The sequence below is a fragment of the Rhinoderma darwinii genome, chromosome 4 (genome assembly GCF_050947455.1).
Source record: "Rhinoderma darwinii isolate aRhiDar2 chromosome 4, aRhiDar2.hap1, whole genome shotgun sequence".
In the NCBI taxonomy this organism is placed as follows: domain Eukaryota; kingdom Metazoa; phylum Chordata; class Amphibia; order Anura; family Rhinodermatidae; genus Rhinoderma; species Rhinoderma darwinii.
Genome location: NC_134690.1, coordinates 389,291,291 through 389,308,599, shown reverse-complemented (window position 1 = coordinate 389,308,599; position 17,309 = coordinate 389,291,291). Strand labels below are relative to the sequence as shown.

Here is a 17,309-nt window from a genome sequence, read left to right as displayed (position 1 = left end):
GGAATTGGCGTGTGTTCACTGAAGGACTCACCCACTGGGAAGGCACCGGGCCCGGATGGTCTGCCCCTTCAATATTATAAGGCCTATCCGGACTTGCTCTCGCCCCATTTCCTCCAGGCATTCAATTCTATCACGGAAGGGGGGGTCATTCCCCGAGACACTTTGAGGGCCCACATTACGGTCATACCGAAGGAAGGGAAGGACTCCTCCCTGTGCCAGAATTATCGTCCCATTTTGCTACTTAATGTAGGTTTGAAACTCTTTGCTAAGATTCTGGCACAGAGGCTGACTCCGCTCTTGCATAATGTGATTCATAAAGACCAGGTGGGCTTTATGCCATCACGGGAGGCTCGGGATAATACCACTCGAGCAATTAACTTAATGTACCAAGCAGCTACTGCCACCACTCCCACTTGCTTTCTGTCAACAGATGCCGAAAAGGCATTCGACAGAGTCAATTGGGACTTTATGCAGGCTACCATGCGACACGTGGGCTTAGGAACACACATGATAGATTGGATTTCAGGTCTCTACTCTTCCCCGTCGGCGCAGGTTAAGGTCAACGGATATTACTCCCCCTCATTTGCAATCACCAATGGCACAAGACAGGGCTGCCCTTTGTCGCCATTAATTTTCATTTTATGCTTGGAGCCCTTTTTGTGCCATATTCGATCTAATCCTCACATTGCGGGCATAACCCTGGGCGAACGGGTCCATAAGGTCGCGGCCTATGCAGACGATTTGCTCTTTTTCCTCATGTCACCCCGGATTTCCTTACCTAACCGAATGGCGGAACTAAATAGATATTCGCAACTGTCCAACTTTAAGGTCAACTACCAGAAGTCCGAAGCTCTCAAAATTTAGTTGCCGCACAATCTGGTCGACGATCTGTCAGAGTCCTTTCCATTCAAATGGGCAAGAGACTCCCTCAAATATCTAGGGGTGCAGCTCCCCGGGGACTTGTCTCGCCTTTACGTGGTGAACTTCCCTCCGTTGCTTCAACGGGTAAAAGGGGACCTGGACTCGTGGACTTCTGGTACTTTCACCTGGTTTGGGAGGTGCGCAATTTTCAAAATGAATATTTTGCCGCGGATTCTATACCTCTTTCAGGCCCTCCCGATACACATCCCATGCCCGTTTTTTCAATCTTTGTGGTCTCTCCTACACAAATTTATCTGGGCGGGGAAATCTGCGCGTATTGCCCGCTCCATGCTCTTTCGTACAAAGTGGGAAGGGGGTGTGGGTCTTCCAGACTTTATTTCCTACCATCATGCCTCGCACCTGGCACGAATCCTAGACTGGTGCAGACATAATGAGATTATGGAATTGGTGTCTATGGAATAAGCATTCTTAACAGTCCCCCTGCAGACTTTACCATGGTTGGGTAACCAAATTCCCCTGGCCGCACGGACACACCCGACGATCGGGCCCACCCTAACAGTAGCGGCACGGATATTCCCTAGGGCAGAGATCTCCCTCTCCCCTGTACCCGATCCTGGGTAACCCTGCCTTTCCGCCGGGGCGGGAAGGAGGCCCCTTCCTGCTATGGCTGAGGGCGGGTCAGGGACGTGCTACACACTTCTTGCAGGAGGAGAGTTGGATGTCGGGAGGGCAGCTACAGTCCTTGACAGATCCTGTCTTCTTTTCTACATGGCAGGTCACCCAGCTATGACACTTCCTGGTGAGCTTACCCAACCCGGCGGCGTATGCGCGTGATAATTCCCCGTTTGAACTTCTCTGCACAGGCGCGGGCACAGTGCGACACTCGCTGTCCAAACTATACAGGCTACTGGTTTCGCCCTCTAACTAGCGCATCCCTTCCTATCTGCTTAGCTGGGAACGGGATTTGGGGCTCTCATTCACTCCTGAACAGCGGGATAGTCTGTTCACTATGACACACAAGTCCTCAATGGCCAGTAGATATCAAGAGGCAGGGTTTAAAATTCTGTCGCGCTGGTATAGGGTGCCTTCCAGATTGCATGCTATGTTTCCGGCGGTCTCACCTCTGTGCTGGAGATGTGGGGACCATGTGGGTACAATCTTACATATTTTTTGGGCCTGTCCACTCTTGGCTGAATTTTGGTCTGAGGTGTGGCGCATTTTCTCTAAATTTACAGATTTCTCCCTTCCAAGATCACCGGATCTATTTCTGCTCCATCTGTGTGAGATACCTCTGTCCATGTATAAGCGCTCAGTCGTTCCCCACTTGGTGAACGCAGCGAGAGCGTGCGTACCGGCGTTGTGGAGACAGACCTGTCCCCCGTCGGTTGGCATGTGGTGTCACAAGATCCAGGAGATTATGAGAATGGAGGACCTCACAGTGTCGATGAAAGGGTCCCATTCCTCCTTCCTCAAAACATGGCGGGAATGGATCAGGTTTCAATCCTCCGAGGAATACAAGGTCATCATGGCCCCGGGTTCCCCTCACTAGGCTCAAGTAGGTCAGCTTCATGTCTATCCTTCCCCTCCTTTTTTCCCTTCTGTCCTTGTAATATTCTTTCCTTCTTCACTATTTCTCTGTACTACAATGGAGTCTTATGCATCGCTGCGGGTACAGGGTGCATAGCTGCAGGTTTTCCACGACCATCCTGAGAGATAATGCACTTGTTTTTGTTCTCACTGAATTTCTGCAATGTATGTAACGGGCCTGAGGCCGATGTCAATACCATATTGATGTGTGTTCTGAAGATTTTCGTATGACTGTCTGTACATCTTTATACTACAAAATCAAAATAAAAGAATTTATAGAAATTTAAAAAAAAAAAAAAAAAAGGCTTCTACTTTTGGAAGGTGGGGAGGAAAAAACGAAAATCTGAAAAATGGCTGCGGTGGGAAGGGGTTAAATAAGGTCTTTCCCTACACAGTCTGACACAGGTACTGTTTGGACACGGTCATAGAGAATAGGGACACCCCCGCATTGACAACATCCAGTTGCCAATCTATTCACACATTTCCAGGAGGAATAACAGAGGAGTTCTAAGAAAAGATGTTCTGGAATTGTTAGCATTTACTAAAAACAGACACATCAGTAGAGCAGGTCCTCTTCAAGCAATTTTAAGTAAGGCTACGTCACTAAAATAGTCACCTTGCACACCCTCCAAGAGGAGATCGACACCTTTCCTGTAAAACCCGAATGCAGCTTCATAGTCCTGCTCCGTCTCCTTCTTCATGGCCAAGGTTATCAGCTCCCCAGCTCTCGCCAGGTAATCGGATTTGCCAAGCTTCTGCTTTAATTTGGCAGCGAACAAGCTGCGGCTCTCTTTCTCTGCTTCGGTTTTAACCCCTTCATAGCTGGAACCAGGAAAGTTCTGCGCTAACGACCCAGGGGACGGAGGAACAGAGAATGGTTTACTGGGAGAAATCTGATTGGAAGCCATTCCATCATCTGCCCCGGACAGAGAGTCTATATCTACGGTCAATGAGAGGAGGTCGCTGTCACTGGAGAGACCTGAGAAAGCAAAAAAAAGTGGGGAGAACGTATCATATATGTGTAATAAAGCTACAAGAACATAAAAAAGGTAACATTTTAGTGAGACACGCATGACATTCCGGAGGACTCCGTTGCGTCCACGCTCCGCCTGTGGCTTCTGACTTGTCTACCATTACCCCCCATCATATCACCACACTGCCCCCATTACATGAACTAACATATTCCCGAGTGACGTCACCACCTCTATGATGGTTGAACGTTCGGACGCTAATGAATATCCCAATCTTTCTCATATTGGTGTAAATCATTTTCATCTATGCCTCTTTTTAGGGGCAATGTTTTTGTTATTTTACTCTAAGTTATCTATAAATTACCAGCGCAACATTTTAAAGGGTCAACCGAAAAAAGAAGGGTTTGCTTCTTTTTCCCCCAGAAACAGCACCATTCCTGTCCATAGGTTGCCATCTGGTATTGCAGGTTTAAAGGATGACCAAACATTCAAAAAAGCTCATACTCATGTCAGAAGATTTGATCGGTGGGGGTCTGAGCACTGAGACCCCCACCGATCGCTAAAACGAAGCAACAAAAGCGCGCGGGTGAGCGCTGTGCCGCTTAGTTTCTGATCGTCTTTCTTCGGAAAGCCAAGCAATTGGTGCACGGGCTCAATAGAAAGTCTATGAGCCCGTACACCGCTTGCTCGACTTTAAGTGAATGGAGATATGCTGCAATACCAGATACAACCCATGGACAAGAGTGTAAATATTGGTGAAACTACAATGTTGCGCTGCAGTAGATGTATATACAGGATGATAACAAAGATTTATCAACCTATACTTTTTTCACCTCTCCTGACATGTCTGTTTTGGTAAATATTTGTATTCCCTATAATATAACATTTCTGGAGCATCGCTTCTTAGAACTCTGTGTTGTGCTGTTCCTCTTTTATACCTCCTAGAAATTTATGAATAAATTGACCACTGGGTGTTACCAATTGGATTGTGTCCCTACACAGTCCAATCACTGCCGACAGAGTGATACTGTGGAGGGACATGCCCCATTTGACAAGGGGAATGGTAACACCCATTTGTCAATATATTCATACATTTCCAGTCGGAACAACAGAGGAACGGCACCATGCAGTGTTCCAAGAAAACATGCGACAGCATTGTTATCATGGGGAATACAAGTATTCACTAAAACAGACATGTCAGGAGAGGAGACGGGTCCTTTAAATTATGAATCTTAAAGGGAACCTGTCACATTGAACATGGTTATTTATCTGCATGCAGCATGTTATGAAGCAGGAGGAGCTGAGAAGTTAATACATCGTTTTGCAGGAAACGGTTCAGTATACTATTCAGTAAAGTCTATGCTCACTATAGTTTTAGGAGTCCAGTGGACGGTCCTACTCATTGAGTGACAGCTCTGTATGCATGCTTACATGGGGAAGGCTGCAATCACTGAGTAGGACCGCCCACTGGACTCCTAAGCCGTAAGTGAACAGAGATTTAAAACAATTCCAAGTGATACTTTGCCCAAAAACGTATTCATCAATCTGCTCAGCTCCTCCTGCTCCACAACACGCTGCCCGCATCGGAGAAAGCGTTTAACGTAAAATGTGTCCTGTTTAAATGTTCCCTTTAAAAATGTGATAAAAACTTGTAAGAGAAGTAAACATTTCATTATCATATTTAAGTGTCCGGCATTTGGCGCCCCATCCCCTGCCTTATGAAGTTGATGGACAGCTCATCATCATACAAGCAAAGCCATCAACCGCATAGGGGAGGGTTTGGGGCACTCGATGCCGGACACTTCCTGGTTCGGCGGACACTCGCACTGCAGAATAAAACTTATTTTTTTACACTGATACAAACAGTAACCTCTTCAACACTGGTGTGTTCCTAATCCATAACCCGATAGATACCTAGTGGTGTGTCAGACAGTTGGTAGCGTCAAATTTCCTGACAGACTCCCTTTAATGACAGATAATCAATGAACATTGATACAATGTATTCAGGAGAAAAGTAGCGGAGACAAAGATTGTGTCTTCCCTGCACCAGACTTCCCGCCCCCAATACAGAACGTCTACTGTCATCAATACAACATCACAGCTTTATCTGTCAGCCTGAGTTTGGAGAAGTCCTACTCCGGTAGATCACTATGTTGCACCAATCGAGTAATATGGAATGCTTTTATTTGTCCCGCAATTTACAAGAACCCACCAGTGACTGTGGTAGCAAAGTACGATGCAGCAAGCTGGGCAGGAGCCCGTGTAGAACAGTGTCATTCCCAGAAGATGACTTGTATTTGCTACCAGATGATCAGAACTTTAGGCTATGTTTACACGGAGCATTTTGCAGAGTTTTTTGACGCGGAAACCGCGTCGCAAAACTCGGCGAAAACGGCCCGAGAACGCCTCCCATTGATTTCAATGGGAGGCGTCGGCATCTTTTTCCCGCGAGCAGTAAAACTGCCTCGCGGGAAAAAGAAGTGGCATGCCCTATCTTCGGGCGCTTCCGCCTCTGACCTCCCATTGACTTCAATGGGAGGCAGAGAAAGCGTATTTCGCGCTGTTTTATGCCCGCGGCGCTCAATGGCCGCGGGCAAAAAACGGCGCGAAAATCGCCGCGAAAATCGGTGTGCAGGGAGAGGAAAATCTGCCTCAAAGTTCCAAACGGAATTTTGAGGCAGATATTCCTCCCCCAAAATACGTGTGAACATAGCCTTACAGTATTTTGCAAATTTGGGGTTATTTTGGACTCCTGTCACTTTCGCGCTCCTGTCACCTTCACCTCAAAACCATCTCCAGAATTTGCCCATTTCTCTGTGGAAACAGCCAGAACTTTCATTGTTGCTCCGATTCCCTCCCGTCTGGACTCCTGTAACTCATTACTAATCATCTTCTCCTCACTAAACTCTTCCCTCTCCAATCTATCCTGAATGCAGCAGCCAGGCTCATATTTCTGACTAACTGCTACACCAATGCATCTACCCTGTGCCAGTCACTGAACTGGACCTCTCCACCAATCCCTCTACCTTGCGCCAGTCACTGCACTGAACCACTAGACCAATGCCTCTACCCTGTGACAGTCACTACACTGGACCACTACACCAATGCCTCTACCCTTCACTGCACTGGACCTCTCCACCAATGCCTCTACCCTGTGCCAGTCAGTGCACTGGACCACTACACCAATGCCTCTACCCTGTGCCAGGTCACTGCACAGGACCACTACACCAATGCCTCTACCCTGCGCCAGTCACTGCACTGGACCTCTCCACCAATGCCTCTACCCTGTGCCAGTCACTGCACTGGACCACTACACCAATGCCTCTACCCTGTGCCAGTCACTGCACTGGACCACTACACCAATGCCTCTACCCTGCGCCAGTCACTGCACTGGACCACTACACCAATGCCTCTACCCTGTGCCAGTCACTGCACTGGACCACTACACCAATGCCTCTACCCTGCGCCAGTCACTGAACAGGACCACTACACCAATGCCTCTACCCTGCGCCAGTCACTGCACTGGACCACTACACCAATGCCTCTACCCTGCGCCAGTCACTGCACTGAACCACTGCACCAATGCCTCTACCCTGCGCCAGTCACTGCACTGGACCACTACACCAATGCCTCTACCCTGCGCCAGTCACTGCACAGGACCACTACACCAATGCCTCTACCCTGCGCCAGTCACTGCACAGGACCACTACACCAATGCCTCTACCCTGCTCCAGTCACTGCACTGGACCACTACACCAATGCCTCTACCCTATGCCAGGTCACTGCACAGGACCACTACACCAATGCCTCTACCCTGCGCCAGTCACTGCACTGGACCACTACACCAACGCATCTACCCTGTGCCAGTCACTGCACCGGTTGCTCATTCCCTTTAGAATACAATTTAAACCTTTTACTCTCACCCACAAAGCTCTCCCCAGTGCTGCACCTCCTTACATCTCCTCCCTCATATCGGTCTACAACCCTACCCGTGGTCTACTTTCTGCCAATGATCCAAGATGAACATCCTCTCACTTCCATCTCTAGGACTTTTCTCATGCTGCACCAGTTTTCTGGCATTTTTACCCTTTGTTTCACCCCTATTTCCTCGTAGATTGTAAGCTCTTGTCAGCAGTGTCGTCACTCGTCTTGTTTGAATTATTGGTCACTCTATATTTGGATTTGGATTTTAAATTGTAAAATGCTGTAGAATATGTTGGCGCGATATAACCATTATTATTATTATGAAGTAGTATCTTATATATCCCCCAACACAATGAAAAGAGCATGGCATGGGGTGCACATTTGCCAAAAAAGAACTCACCCCCACATTCAGACTGGCTGGTGAATGTCACGTCATCTAGTCCACAAGAGTCTTTCCTCACTAAAAATAAATAATTAAAAATTAATATAAATTTAACCTTTAGGCTGTTCGTTTGTTGATATGACATTTCTCTTGCTATAACTACGCACTGCATATATGAAGAAACTGATGAGTTTAGCTTCTATTCACACTGTGGCTTGTGAACATTTCGTTATACAACATTGAAGGCATATCTTTAGGATAGACCATCAATGTGTGATCATTCAGGGTCCAACACTTGGGACCCCTTCACTGAAGGAACCAACACAACACCCGCTATGTCCATGTGGCTGTGTCTAGTACTGCAGCTCAGCCTCATTGGAATTTACAAGTACCAGACACAGCCACATGGACTAGAGTGGCGCTGTCTCAGGTACTGCAGGGAAGGGGCACCGGCACTATACCAAAAAAAGACCATGTTACTTCGGGGGTAAGTGGTTTCGATCTTGCAGCATTTTTGTGGACGTAGAATAATCAAAAATAAAACTTTACTCCCAAAAAGTTAAAAATCCAAATATGAGGCAGCACTCATAAAGATAAAGGACGTGCAGATCCTTTATTTATCCATATGAAAAAATGACCACTTTTTATAAAAGATTTATAAAAAAAAACAATTCGGCTATGTTCACACGGGGTATTTTGCCGAGATTTTTGACGCGGAAACCGCGTCGCAAAACTCGGCAGAAACGGCCCGAGAACGCCTCCCATTGATTTCAATGGGAGGCGTCGGCGTCTTTTTCCCGCGAGCAGTAAAACTGCCTCGCGGGAAAAAGAAGCGACATGCCCTATCTTCGGGCGCTTCCGCCTCCGACCTCCCATTGACTTCAATGGGAGGCAGGAGAAAGCGTATTTCTCGCTGTTTTATGCCCGCGGCGCTCAATGGCCGCGGGCGAAAAACGGCGCGATAATTGCCGCGAAAATCGGCGTGCAGGGAGAGGAATATCTGCCTCAAAGTTCCAAACGGAATTTTGAGGCAGATATTCCTCCCCCAAAATACTCCGTGTGAACATAGCCTTAAAAAAATTTAAATAATGAAAGATTTTATATTGTTGGGGATGCAGGAGTCCTGGGAGGATTTGCACCCTCTTTACCTTAGAAGTGCTGCTTTCTTATGTTGTTTTATATACATAGATACACACACAGACACACACAAAGACAGTCACATGTATACACAAACATACGGCTGTAAAACGGAAAAAAAAAAATGAAAACTCTTATAAATGAAGTAAAGAAACAAACAGCTGCCACGATAGCTTGATACTATACTTAAAGTAAAAAGTACAAAACAAACCAAAAAAATAATAAAATTAAGGCTTAAAATCTAGAGGAATGAGAGAAAAACAGGAGTAGATTCAGAAAAATAATCTTTATGGTTCTTTTTGAATTTTGAAAAATTTATTTATTGGGAACCAAATATTTCATAATTACTAAAAGAACTTTATGATCAGTTATACCAAGTATATGGAGTGAAAAAATTTATTCCACATTTTTAGTGATTTATACAATCAATAAATATTGTTTTGTTTTTTTATTTTTTGGAGGGATATTTTTGTGATATATTGTTTTTTTTTAATCATGCAATTAGGGCAGAGAGTCTATTCGCACTGCTTGCCGTGTACTTTGGAGGTATACATCAGGGGGATTTCCTGCTGTATACCTCCAACGGAAGTCTCCGACATATGCCACTGTATCAGCATACATGGCAATATTGCCCATAAGCTCCAATGTTAAAAAAAAAAAAAAAAAAACATATACTGTGCAGCATACTTTATTTTGCCGGATGCCTCGGTATCGAGTAGTTGGCTACGCTATTCCATATAGTTAAAAAAAAAAATAAGTATGCCGACGTATACCAGCCCAACAGAAGACGAAAGGACACTCTTTTGGCATGCATTGGGTAAATGGAGCCCTATGGATATATTCGGTGTATCCACCCACCGTCTGGGTTTTTCGGTGCATAGGCTGAACATACGCTGCAAACACAGTGTGAATACAACCTCAGCAATGCTGCTAGGGTAGAATACCTACGTACATACCGAGTCCGATGGAAAACGCCACGACTGTTTTTGTATGAAATCGGAACGGCGTTTCATTTTGTGAATGGGATAATTTTTGAAGTTCTACAAATGGATTTTCATTATTTTTTAAAACTGATATACCAAGGAATTTTATTTTTATTTTCTTAGTGTTTTGGTGTTTTAATGTTGTTGTTTTTTTTTTAGCTCAAACTCAAATATTAAAGATATAATTTTTCACTTTCTATGTTTTGTTTCTTCTGATTAGGTGCTGTAATTTATATCCTGAATTTTTTTCGTTTTACTAATCTGGTGCCCATTTTCTGGCTAATAGTTTTTCACACTTTTTTTTAACAAAGTGACCAAAAACTTTCATTAAAAAAAAAAAAATAATTATAGAAATATTAATAAAAAGAAAAATATATAATATTCATGGGCTTCAACCTACTGGTTATTGTTTCGGCCCATAAAATAGCTGACCGTGCTAGAACTAGAAGAAACTATCTTCACCTTATCTAAGCTATTAATTATTTAAATACATGAGACTTTCCCTCGTTAAAATGGTAATATATGCAAATCGGTATATCTGATGCAGGTCTTTTAATAAACGTTTAAAGAAATAGTAAATCGCATTTTTTTTTCCCAAAAATAAAATATACAAAATGTCCTGTTAGAAAATTAAAATAAAGAGAAAAAATTACAGAAGGGTCCAAAAAAAAAAAAAAAAAGAGAAAAAAAAAAAAAAAAAAAAAAAAAAGCACAACACGAGTAGTCACCGAATGTAAGGTGTCATAATATGAACTTAACATTCCCCTTGTAAATGCTTGTCAAGCAATTTGAATGTAAGTGCCGGAAAAATGAATATGCATCATTTTCGACCTCTGTCAGAAGAAGAGATTGTCTCGCAGGCATCTTACATGATTATAGAAAAGCCTTTCACATGGTAAGCGTGGCACCGCTATCCTTCAGATGTGCTCATGAATACACACTCCTGGCGCCCGCTCCTGGCAGCGCCTTCCCCTGTTCAGCTTCCAACACAGACACAGAAGAAACTAACAATTATTATTGTGTTACAGGTGAGCAAGAAAAGGCGCTGATCGAAACGGAGACGCATCAGGGAGAGAAAACAAACACAAAAAAAAACCCAAAAAAAAACAAAAACACTGCAAATGGTAAATCTTCATCCTAGAAGAGGGAAAATCGCACATGTATAATACAGCTAATTTACCGTTTACACGGACTCCTTTGGGATTCAACAGGAAAAACATTTAAATTATTTTTAGATTGTTCTTATAGAAAAAAAATTTCCAAACATTTTAAATTTGAGTCAAGTAAAGTATATTTAAGATGTCAATGGACAACTAAGCATTGATCAATATTTTTATATATTTTTTTGTAATATTTTCACAAATGAAACTACCAGGAATCTGTGGTCGGTTGTCAAAAACTAAGATTTTCATGGGTAATAAAACTTTATTATAAGAAAAAAAAATTAAAATAAGCAAGTTTAAAAGGTGGCACTAACTTTTCCTACACTTCTGTGGTTTTATGGCACAGCTTTGTATAAAGAGATGTATGTACTATAAGAAATGATTTGGTTAGACTCTGTTCACACTGTTCATTGCTTGTGATCATAACGTAGCACGACAGCTATGACAGATCCAAAAAGGGACACCGAGTGCTGCTCTACATCAACTAAAGTGAAGCTCCACCTTGATCGTTTTGTGTATACAGCTCTTCCGGAGACCTATGTGGTTTACCAGCCCGGTGGCAACCCTAGTCAGGCCGCTCTTAAATAACAGTATACGGTTAAGGAGAGGCTTATACAGCAGGACTCCCAGTGGAATGCTAAAAACCAGGAGAATGCAAAAACGGCAGCATTGTCATATTTTAGAGGTGTTAAAGGGGTATCCTCATCTTGAATACTTATCTCGTAAATGTCTGATAGGAGGGGCTCCCACCTTGGGGACCATGACCTATCCGAGAAGGAGAACCATGTGCCCCCTCCCACATACACCAATCAAAAGTGGTTGCCAGTGTCCCCTATTACCATTGAAAGCGCTGTTTGCTCGGCTCTCCCTTAGACTTCACCATAGATTTTCATGATAAAGGCAGCTGTTGGTGGCGGCTATGAATCCGCAAACAGTGATGGGTCCCAATGATGGACACCCACGTATCAAGCATTAACGGCATACCCTATGGATACACCATAAATGTGCAAGATGGAAATACCCATTTAAAGAAGCGCTACGGGCAAAACGTATATACTGTATTATGCCTAGTAGGGCAGTGTCTGACCGGGCGCCGCTGTCCGATCCCCACATATGCACAACTCTTTGGTTATGAACTTAGATGTGATCGGTAACAGCTCGATCCTACGTGTCAGAGACACGCAGGACCCGCTGTGAGTGAACCCGTCAGTCCCGCTCACCTGACGGATTCAGGTTTCAGTTACAGCTGCTCTGTATACAGAATACAAAGCAGCTGTATCCCAAAAACGTAAAATAATTTTTAATCAAATTTAATTAGAAAGTTTTACCAAAGACACTGATCGACATTCTTATTAAAAAAAACAAAACAAAGAACACGGTTTTCAAAAGGTGTACGTAGCCTTTAAGAGTAGCAGGAAAATGTAAATGTCCAAAATCAAAATGATAAAATCCTCAATTTCGAAATTCCCCACTACACCAGGAGTCAAATCCCTTTAAATATTGAAATGTGGTGAAATAACAATGGCAGATGTTCCCGCGTTTGCGATATAAAGCAGAGTATGTGTTTTCATGTCTTGCACATTATAAAGCAACGTTCCATCCTTCATAAAAATGCCATTTACTTGCCCTGCAAAATTAGTAGTTGATTAATTCAGATTCTGTAGATTATTGTGGGTCACCATTGACAGCTGTATTATGTGCAATCATTGTCGCTGAGTGCCACAACACTTAATTGGCACTGTCACTTAAGGAAAAAAAAATAAAAAAATTAAACGGGAGAAAAAAAAAACAGGTATTCATTTTTCAAGTGTTTTGAAGGCCGGTTTGAATACTGTTAACATTTCAAATTTGCATCTCTCAATCACAGATGTTTCCCAGATTCTGACACTAAATTCCAAATATTCCTGCATTAACGCTTGTACCAGAGCCGCCGCATCTAGGTCTGACTGTAGACAATATATAGCAATACTGCCACCAAGAGGTGAAGAGCAGAACTGCACTTTATATACCCATAGATTTATGTGTTTGCTATTACTTATATCAGGGGTTCACAGCCTGCTGCCCGTGACGACATTCTGCGCTGGCGCTGTTATGGGGGGACTGGGGCTGTTTAAATTTGATTTCTAATTTTAAGCAACTTTAAAGGGGTTTTCTGAGATTTTTCTCCTCTTTTAAATCTCCCTGCCTCTCCAACCGGTGGTCCCTGCCAGTCCTGTCAGGCCATTGAAATCAATGGTGATGCAAATGGAAACCTATGGTTTCTGTTTGGATTCCGTTCACGGGTTCCCCTGATGGAAAGCTCCGATGAAACCCACGAACAGAGTTCCACGCAGATGTGAACGAAGCCTGTTAAAAAAAAAAATTTGTTACAACATTTTGAGAGCCATCATTTTTTATTTTTCCATCGTTTTTCTGCCGATTATAGATTTGTAGGAGGAATAACAGAGGAACGGCACAACATAGAGTTCTAAGAAAAGATGCCCCAGAATAGATTTTTAATGGGGAATACAATTATTATTATTATTTTTTCATTTAAAAAAAAACAAAACAAAAACAGACATGACAGGAGAGGTGACCAAAAGGGTCTGTCCTATTTCAGCAAATTAAAGTTAGTTTTTTTGTAGAATTAAAAGTTATATCATTTTCCAAAATACTTTCTGTATTAATTCCTCATGGTTTTCAAGATCTCTGCTTGCTGTCATTTAGTGGGAACCTTCATTATTTAATTCCAGTGGATAAAATTCAGTTCATGGTCACACTTTTTACACTTAAAAGAGAACTCACCTTCAGAACTACAATCCGAGAGGCTGTCAGGAAAATCACCAAATCCTTCTGCAGGGCCAATCAGATCGGACCCATCATGCACTTCTCCACCCTGCAGGAAAACAGCGGTCAGATAGAATATAAATTCCCCCCAAAAAATTTCTGTACGGGAAATAAAACACGGCAACAATCATTTCCCACCCTTTTTGCATCTTCTTGTCTCAAATAAGTAGTCGATGTTTTTTGTCCGTTCACAGGAAATAAAAGCGGCGTGCCCTATCCTGCAGCGGTTTCGGCTTCTGGATCTATATTGAAAATCAATAGGAGCAGGAAAAATGTGCTAAAGTACAAAAATTTAATTAAAAAAAAACAAACCCGTGCATTTCCAAATTTGTCTCAAAAATCCGGAAGGAAAGTTCGAAGCAGATTTTTCTGCCTGACTAAAGAACTCTGTGTGTACTAATCCTTAGGGCCTGTTCACATGGAGTATTTTGACGAGCTTTTCGGAGCGGAATCCGCTCCGCAAAACTCGTCAAAAACCGTCCGAAAATGCCTCCCATGCCCTATCTTCGCGCGTTTACACCTCCTGCCTCCCATTGACATCAATTGGAGGCAGAGAGAGCGTATTTTGCAGTTTTTTGCCCGTAGCACTCAATGGCCGCGGGCGAAAAACGCCTTGCAGAAGGACAAAATCTGCCTCAAAATCCCAAACGGAATTTTGAGGCAGAATTTTCCTCCTGCAAAAAACTCAGTGTAAACGAGGCCTTACAGAGAAATTTATTAAGACCGAGGTTTCATACACCAGTCTTAATATTAACCCCTTCCCAACGGATGACATATACTTACGTCATAGCCGAGTATGGGGGGAGTATGGAGCGGGCTCACGGGCTGAGGCCGCTCCATACAACGCGGGTGTCGACTGCATGATACCTCACTGTAACGAGCGTGATCGCGCTCGAGTGTGCTCCGGCTCTTTTAACCTTTTAGAGATCAATAGCGACCGTGACATTTAAAGCAAGAAGGGGTCGCCCCCCTCTGACAGCCCATCGGCCCTTCCACAACACGATCGCAGGTTCACGATGGCAGCCTGGTGGCCTAATGAGGGCTTCCAGGTCTGCCATCTTTGTGCTTCTCTTAAGCCCGGACTCTGGGCTTACTAGAAGCCTGTGAGAAAGACGATATACTGCAATATATAATGCTTACGATCCAACGATCGCTGGTTCAAGTCACTAGCGGGACTAAGAAAAGAAAGAGAAAAAAAAGCTGCTAAATAAAGGGGTGGGGGGGTTTATGTACAAAAAGAAAAATATTAAAAGTAAAAAAAAAAAAAACACCTTTCCACATTTTCTCCCTAAATCATTGTAAAAAATAAAATCATAATTGGTATCGTCACGTCAGTAAAAAGCTGAATTATTACAACATAACAAATTGACCTACACGGTGAATGCCGTAAAAAAACAAACAAAAAAAAAACAAAACAGTTCAGCGCCAGAATCGCTCTTTTCACCTCATCTCCCACAGAAAAATGGAATAAAAAGTGATCAAAAACTCGCATGCACTCCAAAACGGTACCATTAACAACTACAGCTCATCCCGCAAAAAATATGCCCCTGTACCGATCAATTGACGGAAAAATAAAGACTTTATGGATCTCCGAATTTGGGCGACACAAATTTTTTACAGTTTACTTTTACAAGAAAAAAAAACTAAAATATTAAAAAAACAAAAAAAATCTACATAAATTTGGTATCGCCGTAATCGTATTGAACCACAGAATAAAGTTAACATGTCATTTTAATTGTACAGTTAATTCCGTAAAAGCAAAGTGCAAAAATTTTTGGCCGAAAATCACTGTTTTTTTCATTTTCCACCCCGCAATGAATTTTCTCGTTTCCTAGTATTTCTTTATGCGGTACAATAAATGCTGCCATGAAAAACAACATCTCGTCCCGCAAAAACCAAGCCCTCATAGGGCTATATCGACAAACAATTTTTTTTTAAAAGTGACGGCTTTTAAAAGGTGGGGAGGAAAAAATTTAAATCTGAAAAAGGTCTGCGGCGGGAAGAGGTTAAGGGTATGTGCACACACACTAATTACGTCCGTAAGTGAGGGACGTATTTCGGCCGCAAGTCCCGGACCGAACACACTGCAGGGAGCCGGGCTCCTAGCATCATAGTTATGTACGATGCTAGGAGTCCGTGCCTCTCTGCAGGACAACGGTCACGTACTGTAATCATGTTTTCAGTACGGGACAGTAGTTCCATGGAGAGGCAGGGACTCCTAGCGTCGTACATAAGTATGATGCTAGGAGCCCGGCTCCCTGCACGGAGATCGGTCCGGGACTTGCGGCCGAAATACGTTCGTCAATTACGGACGTAATTAGTGTGTGTGCACATACCCTAAGAGCGCTGGAATAAAAGGTGCTGAGTATATTAGGATGTGCACGCCCCTTAATAAAAGAGTCGCATATCTGGCCGTCAACGTGCCAAAAAGGGAAATCTACCACAGCTAGAAGACGGTTGATTTCCAGTTAATGGTGTAAATTATGTCAACCACGGATGATCACACTCCCTCACGCTAAGCCATGCCTACTATTTTCCAAAAACTGGCAAAGGTGGCATAAAAATTTTGCACAAACTGCGTCTTATCTAAGTTAATAAATTCCTCAGTTTGGCTTTATGCCCATGGCAAAGCCTCAGTGCGGCCTCATATTCTCCCCACACAGATGTACAGTACGGCCCATAGCAGGTTATAAGTGCCATATTACAGGTCCGCACAGCATCTACAATAAGACCGTGAGCTAGGGCTGGGCAATTCTGACCTAAATCAAAAACACGATTCATTGAACATGTAACATCGATTAGGATTAATGAACGATTATTTAGGCCACACCCTTTTTAAGTACCCCTCCCCCTTTTTGCAGGCTACACCATTGAATTAATATGTTTTCCCTGAGCCTGATGTCGATTTCTGTACATAATATATCCCTTGACACTGCCCCCACACAATATAATGCCCCTATAGCTGCCCTCCACAGTATAATGCCCCTATAGCTGCCCCCACACAATATAATGCCCCATAGCTTTCCTCCACAGTATAATGACCCTATAGCTGCCCTCCACAGTATAATGACCCCATAGCTGCCCCCCGCACAGTATAATGACCCCATAGCTGCCCTCCACAGTATAATGACCCTATAGCTGCCCTCCACAGTATAATGACCCCATAGCTGCCCCCCGCACAGTATAATGACCCTATAGCTGCCCTCCACAGTATAATGACCCTATAGCTGCCCTCCACAGTATAATGCCCCTATAGCTGCCCTCCACAGTATAATGCCCCTATAGCTGCCCTGCACAGTATAATGCCCCTATAGCTGCCCTCCACAGTATAATGCCCCTATAGCTGCCCTCCACAGTATAATGCCCCTATAGCTGCCCTCCACAGTATAATGCCCCTATAGCTGCCCTCCACATTATAATGCCCCTATAGCTGCCCTCCACAGTATAATGCCCC

The 17,309-nt window shown here is 43.6% G+C and overlaps 1 protein-coding gene across 1 annotated transcript in view; it reads right to left on the bottom strand.

Moving 5' to 3' along the window:
* The window catches only part of RPS6KC1 (ribosomal protein S6 kinase C1), a 148,160-nt gene that overhangs the window by 90,027 nt on the left and 40,824 nt on the right, over positions 1–17,309 (bottom strand). Inside the window, exons 5-7 of the mRNA XM_075863323.1 lie at positions 13,814–13,904; positions 7,765–7,824; positions 3,086–3,448 (exon numbers count right to left, since the gene is read on the bottom strand). Of these exons, the coding sequence (XP_075719438.1) occupies positions 3,086–3,448; positions 7,765–7,824; positions 13,814–13,904 (514 nt within the window). The remainder of the gene's footprint in view (positions 1–3,085; positions 3,449–7,764; positions 7,825–13,813; positions 13,905–17,309) is intronic.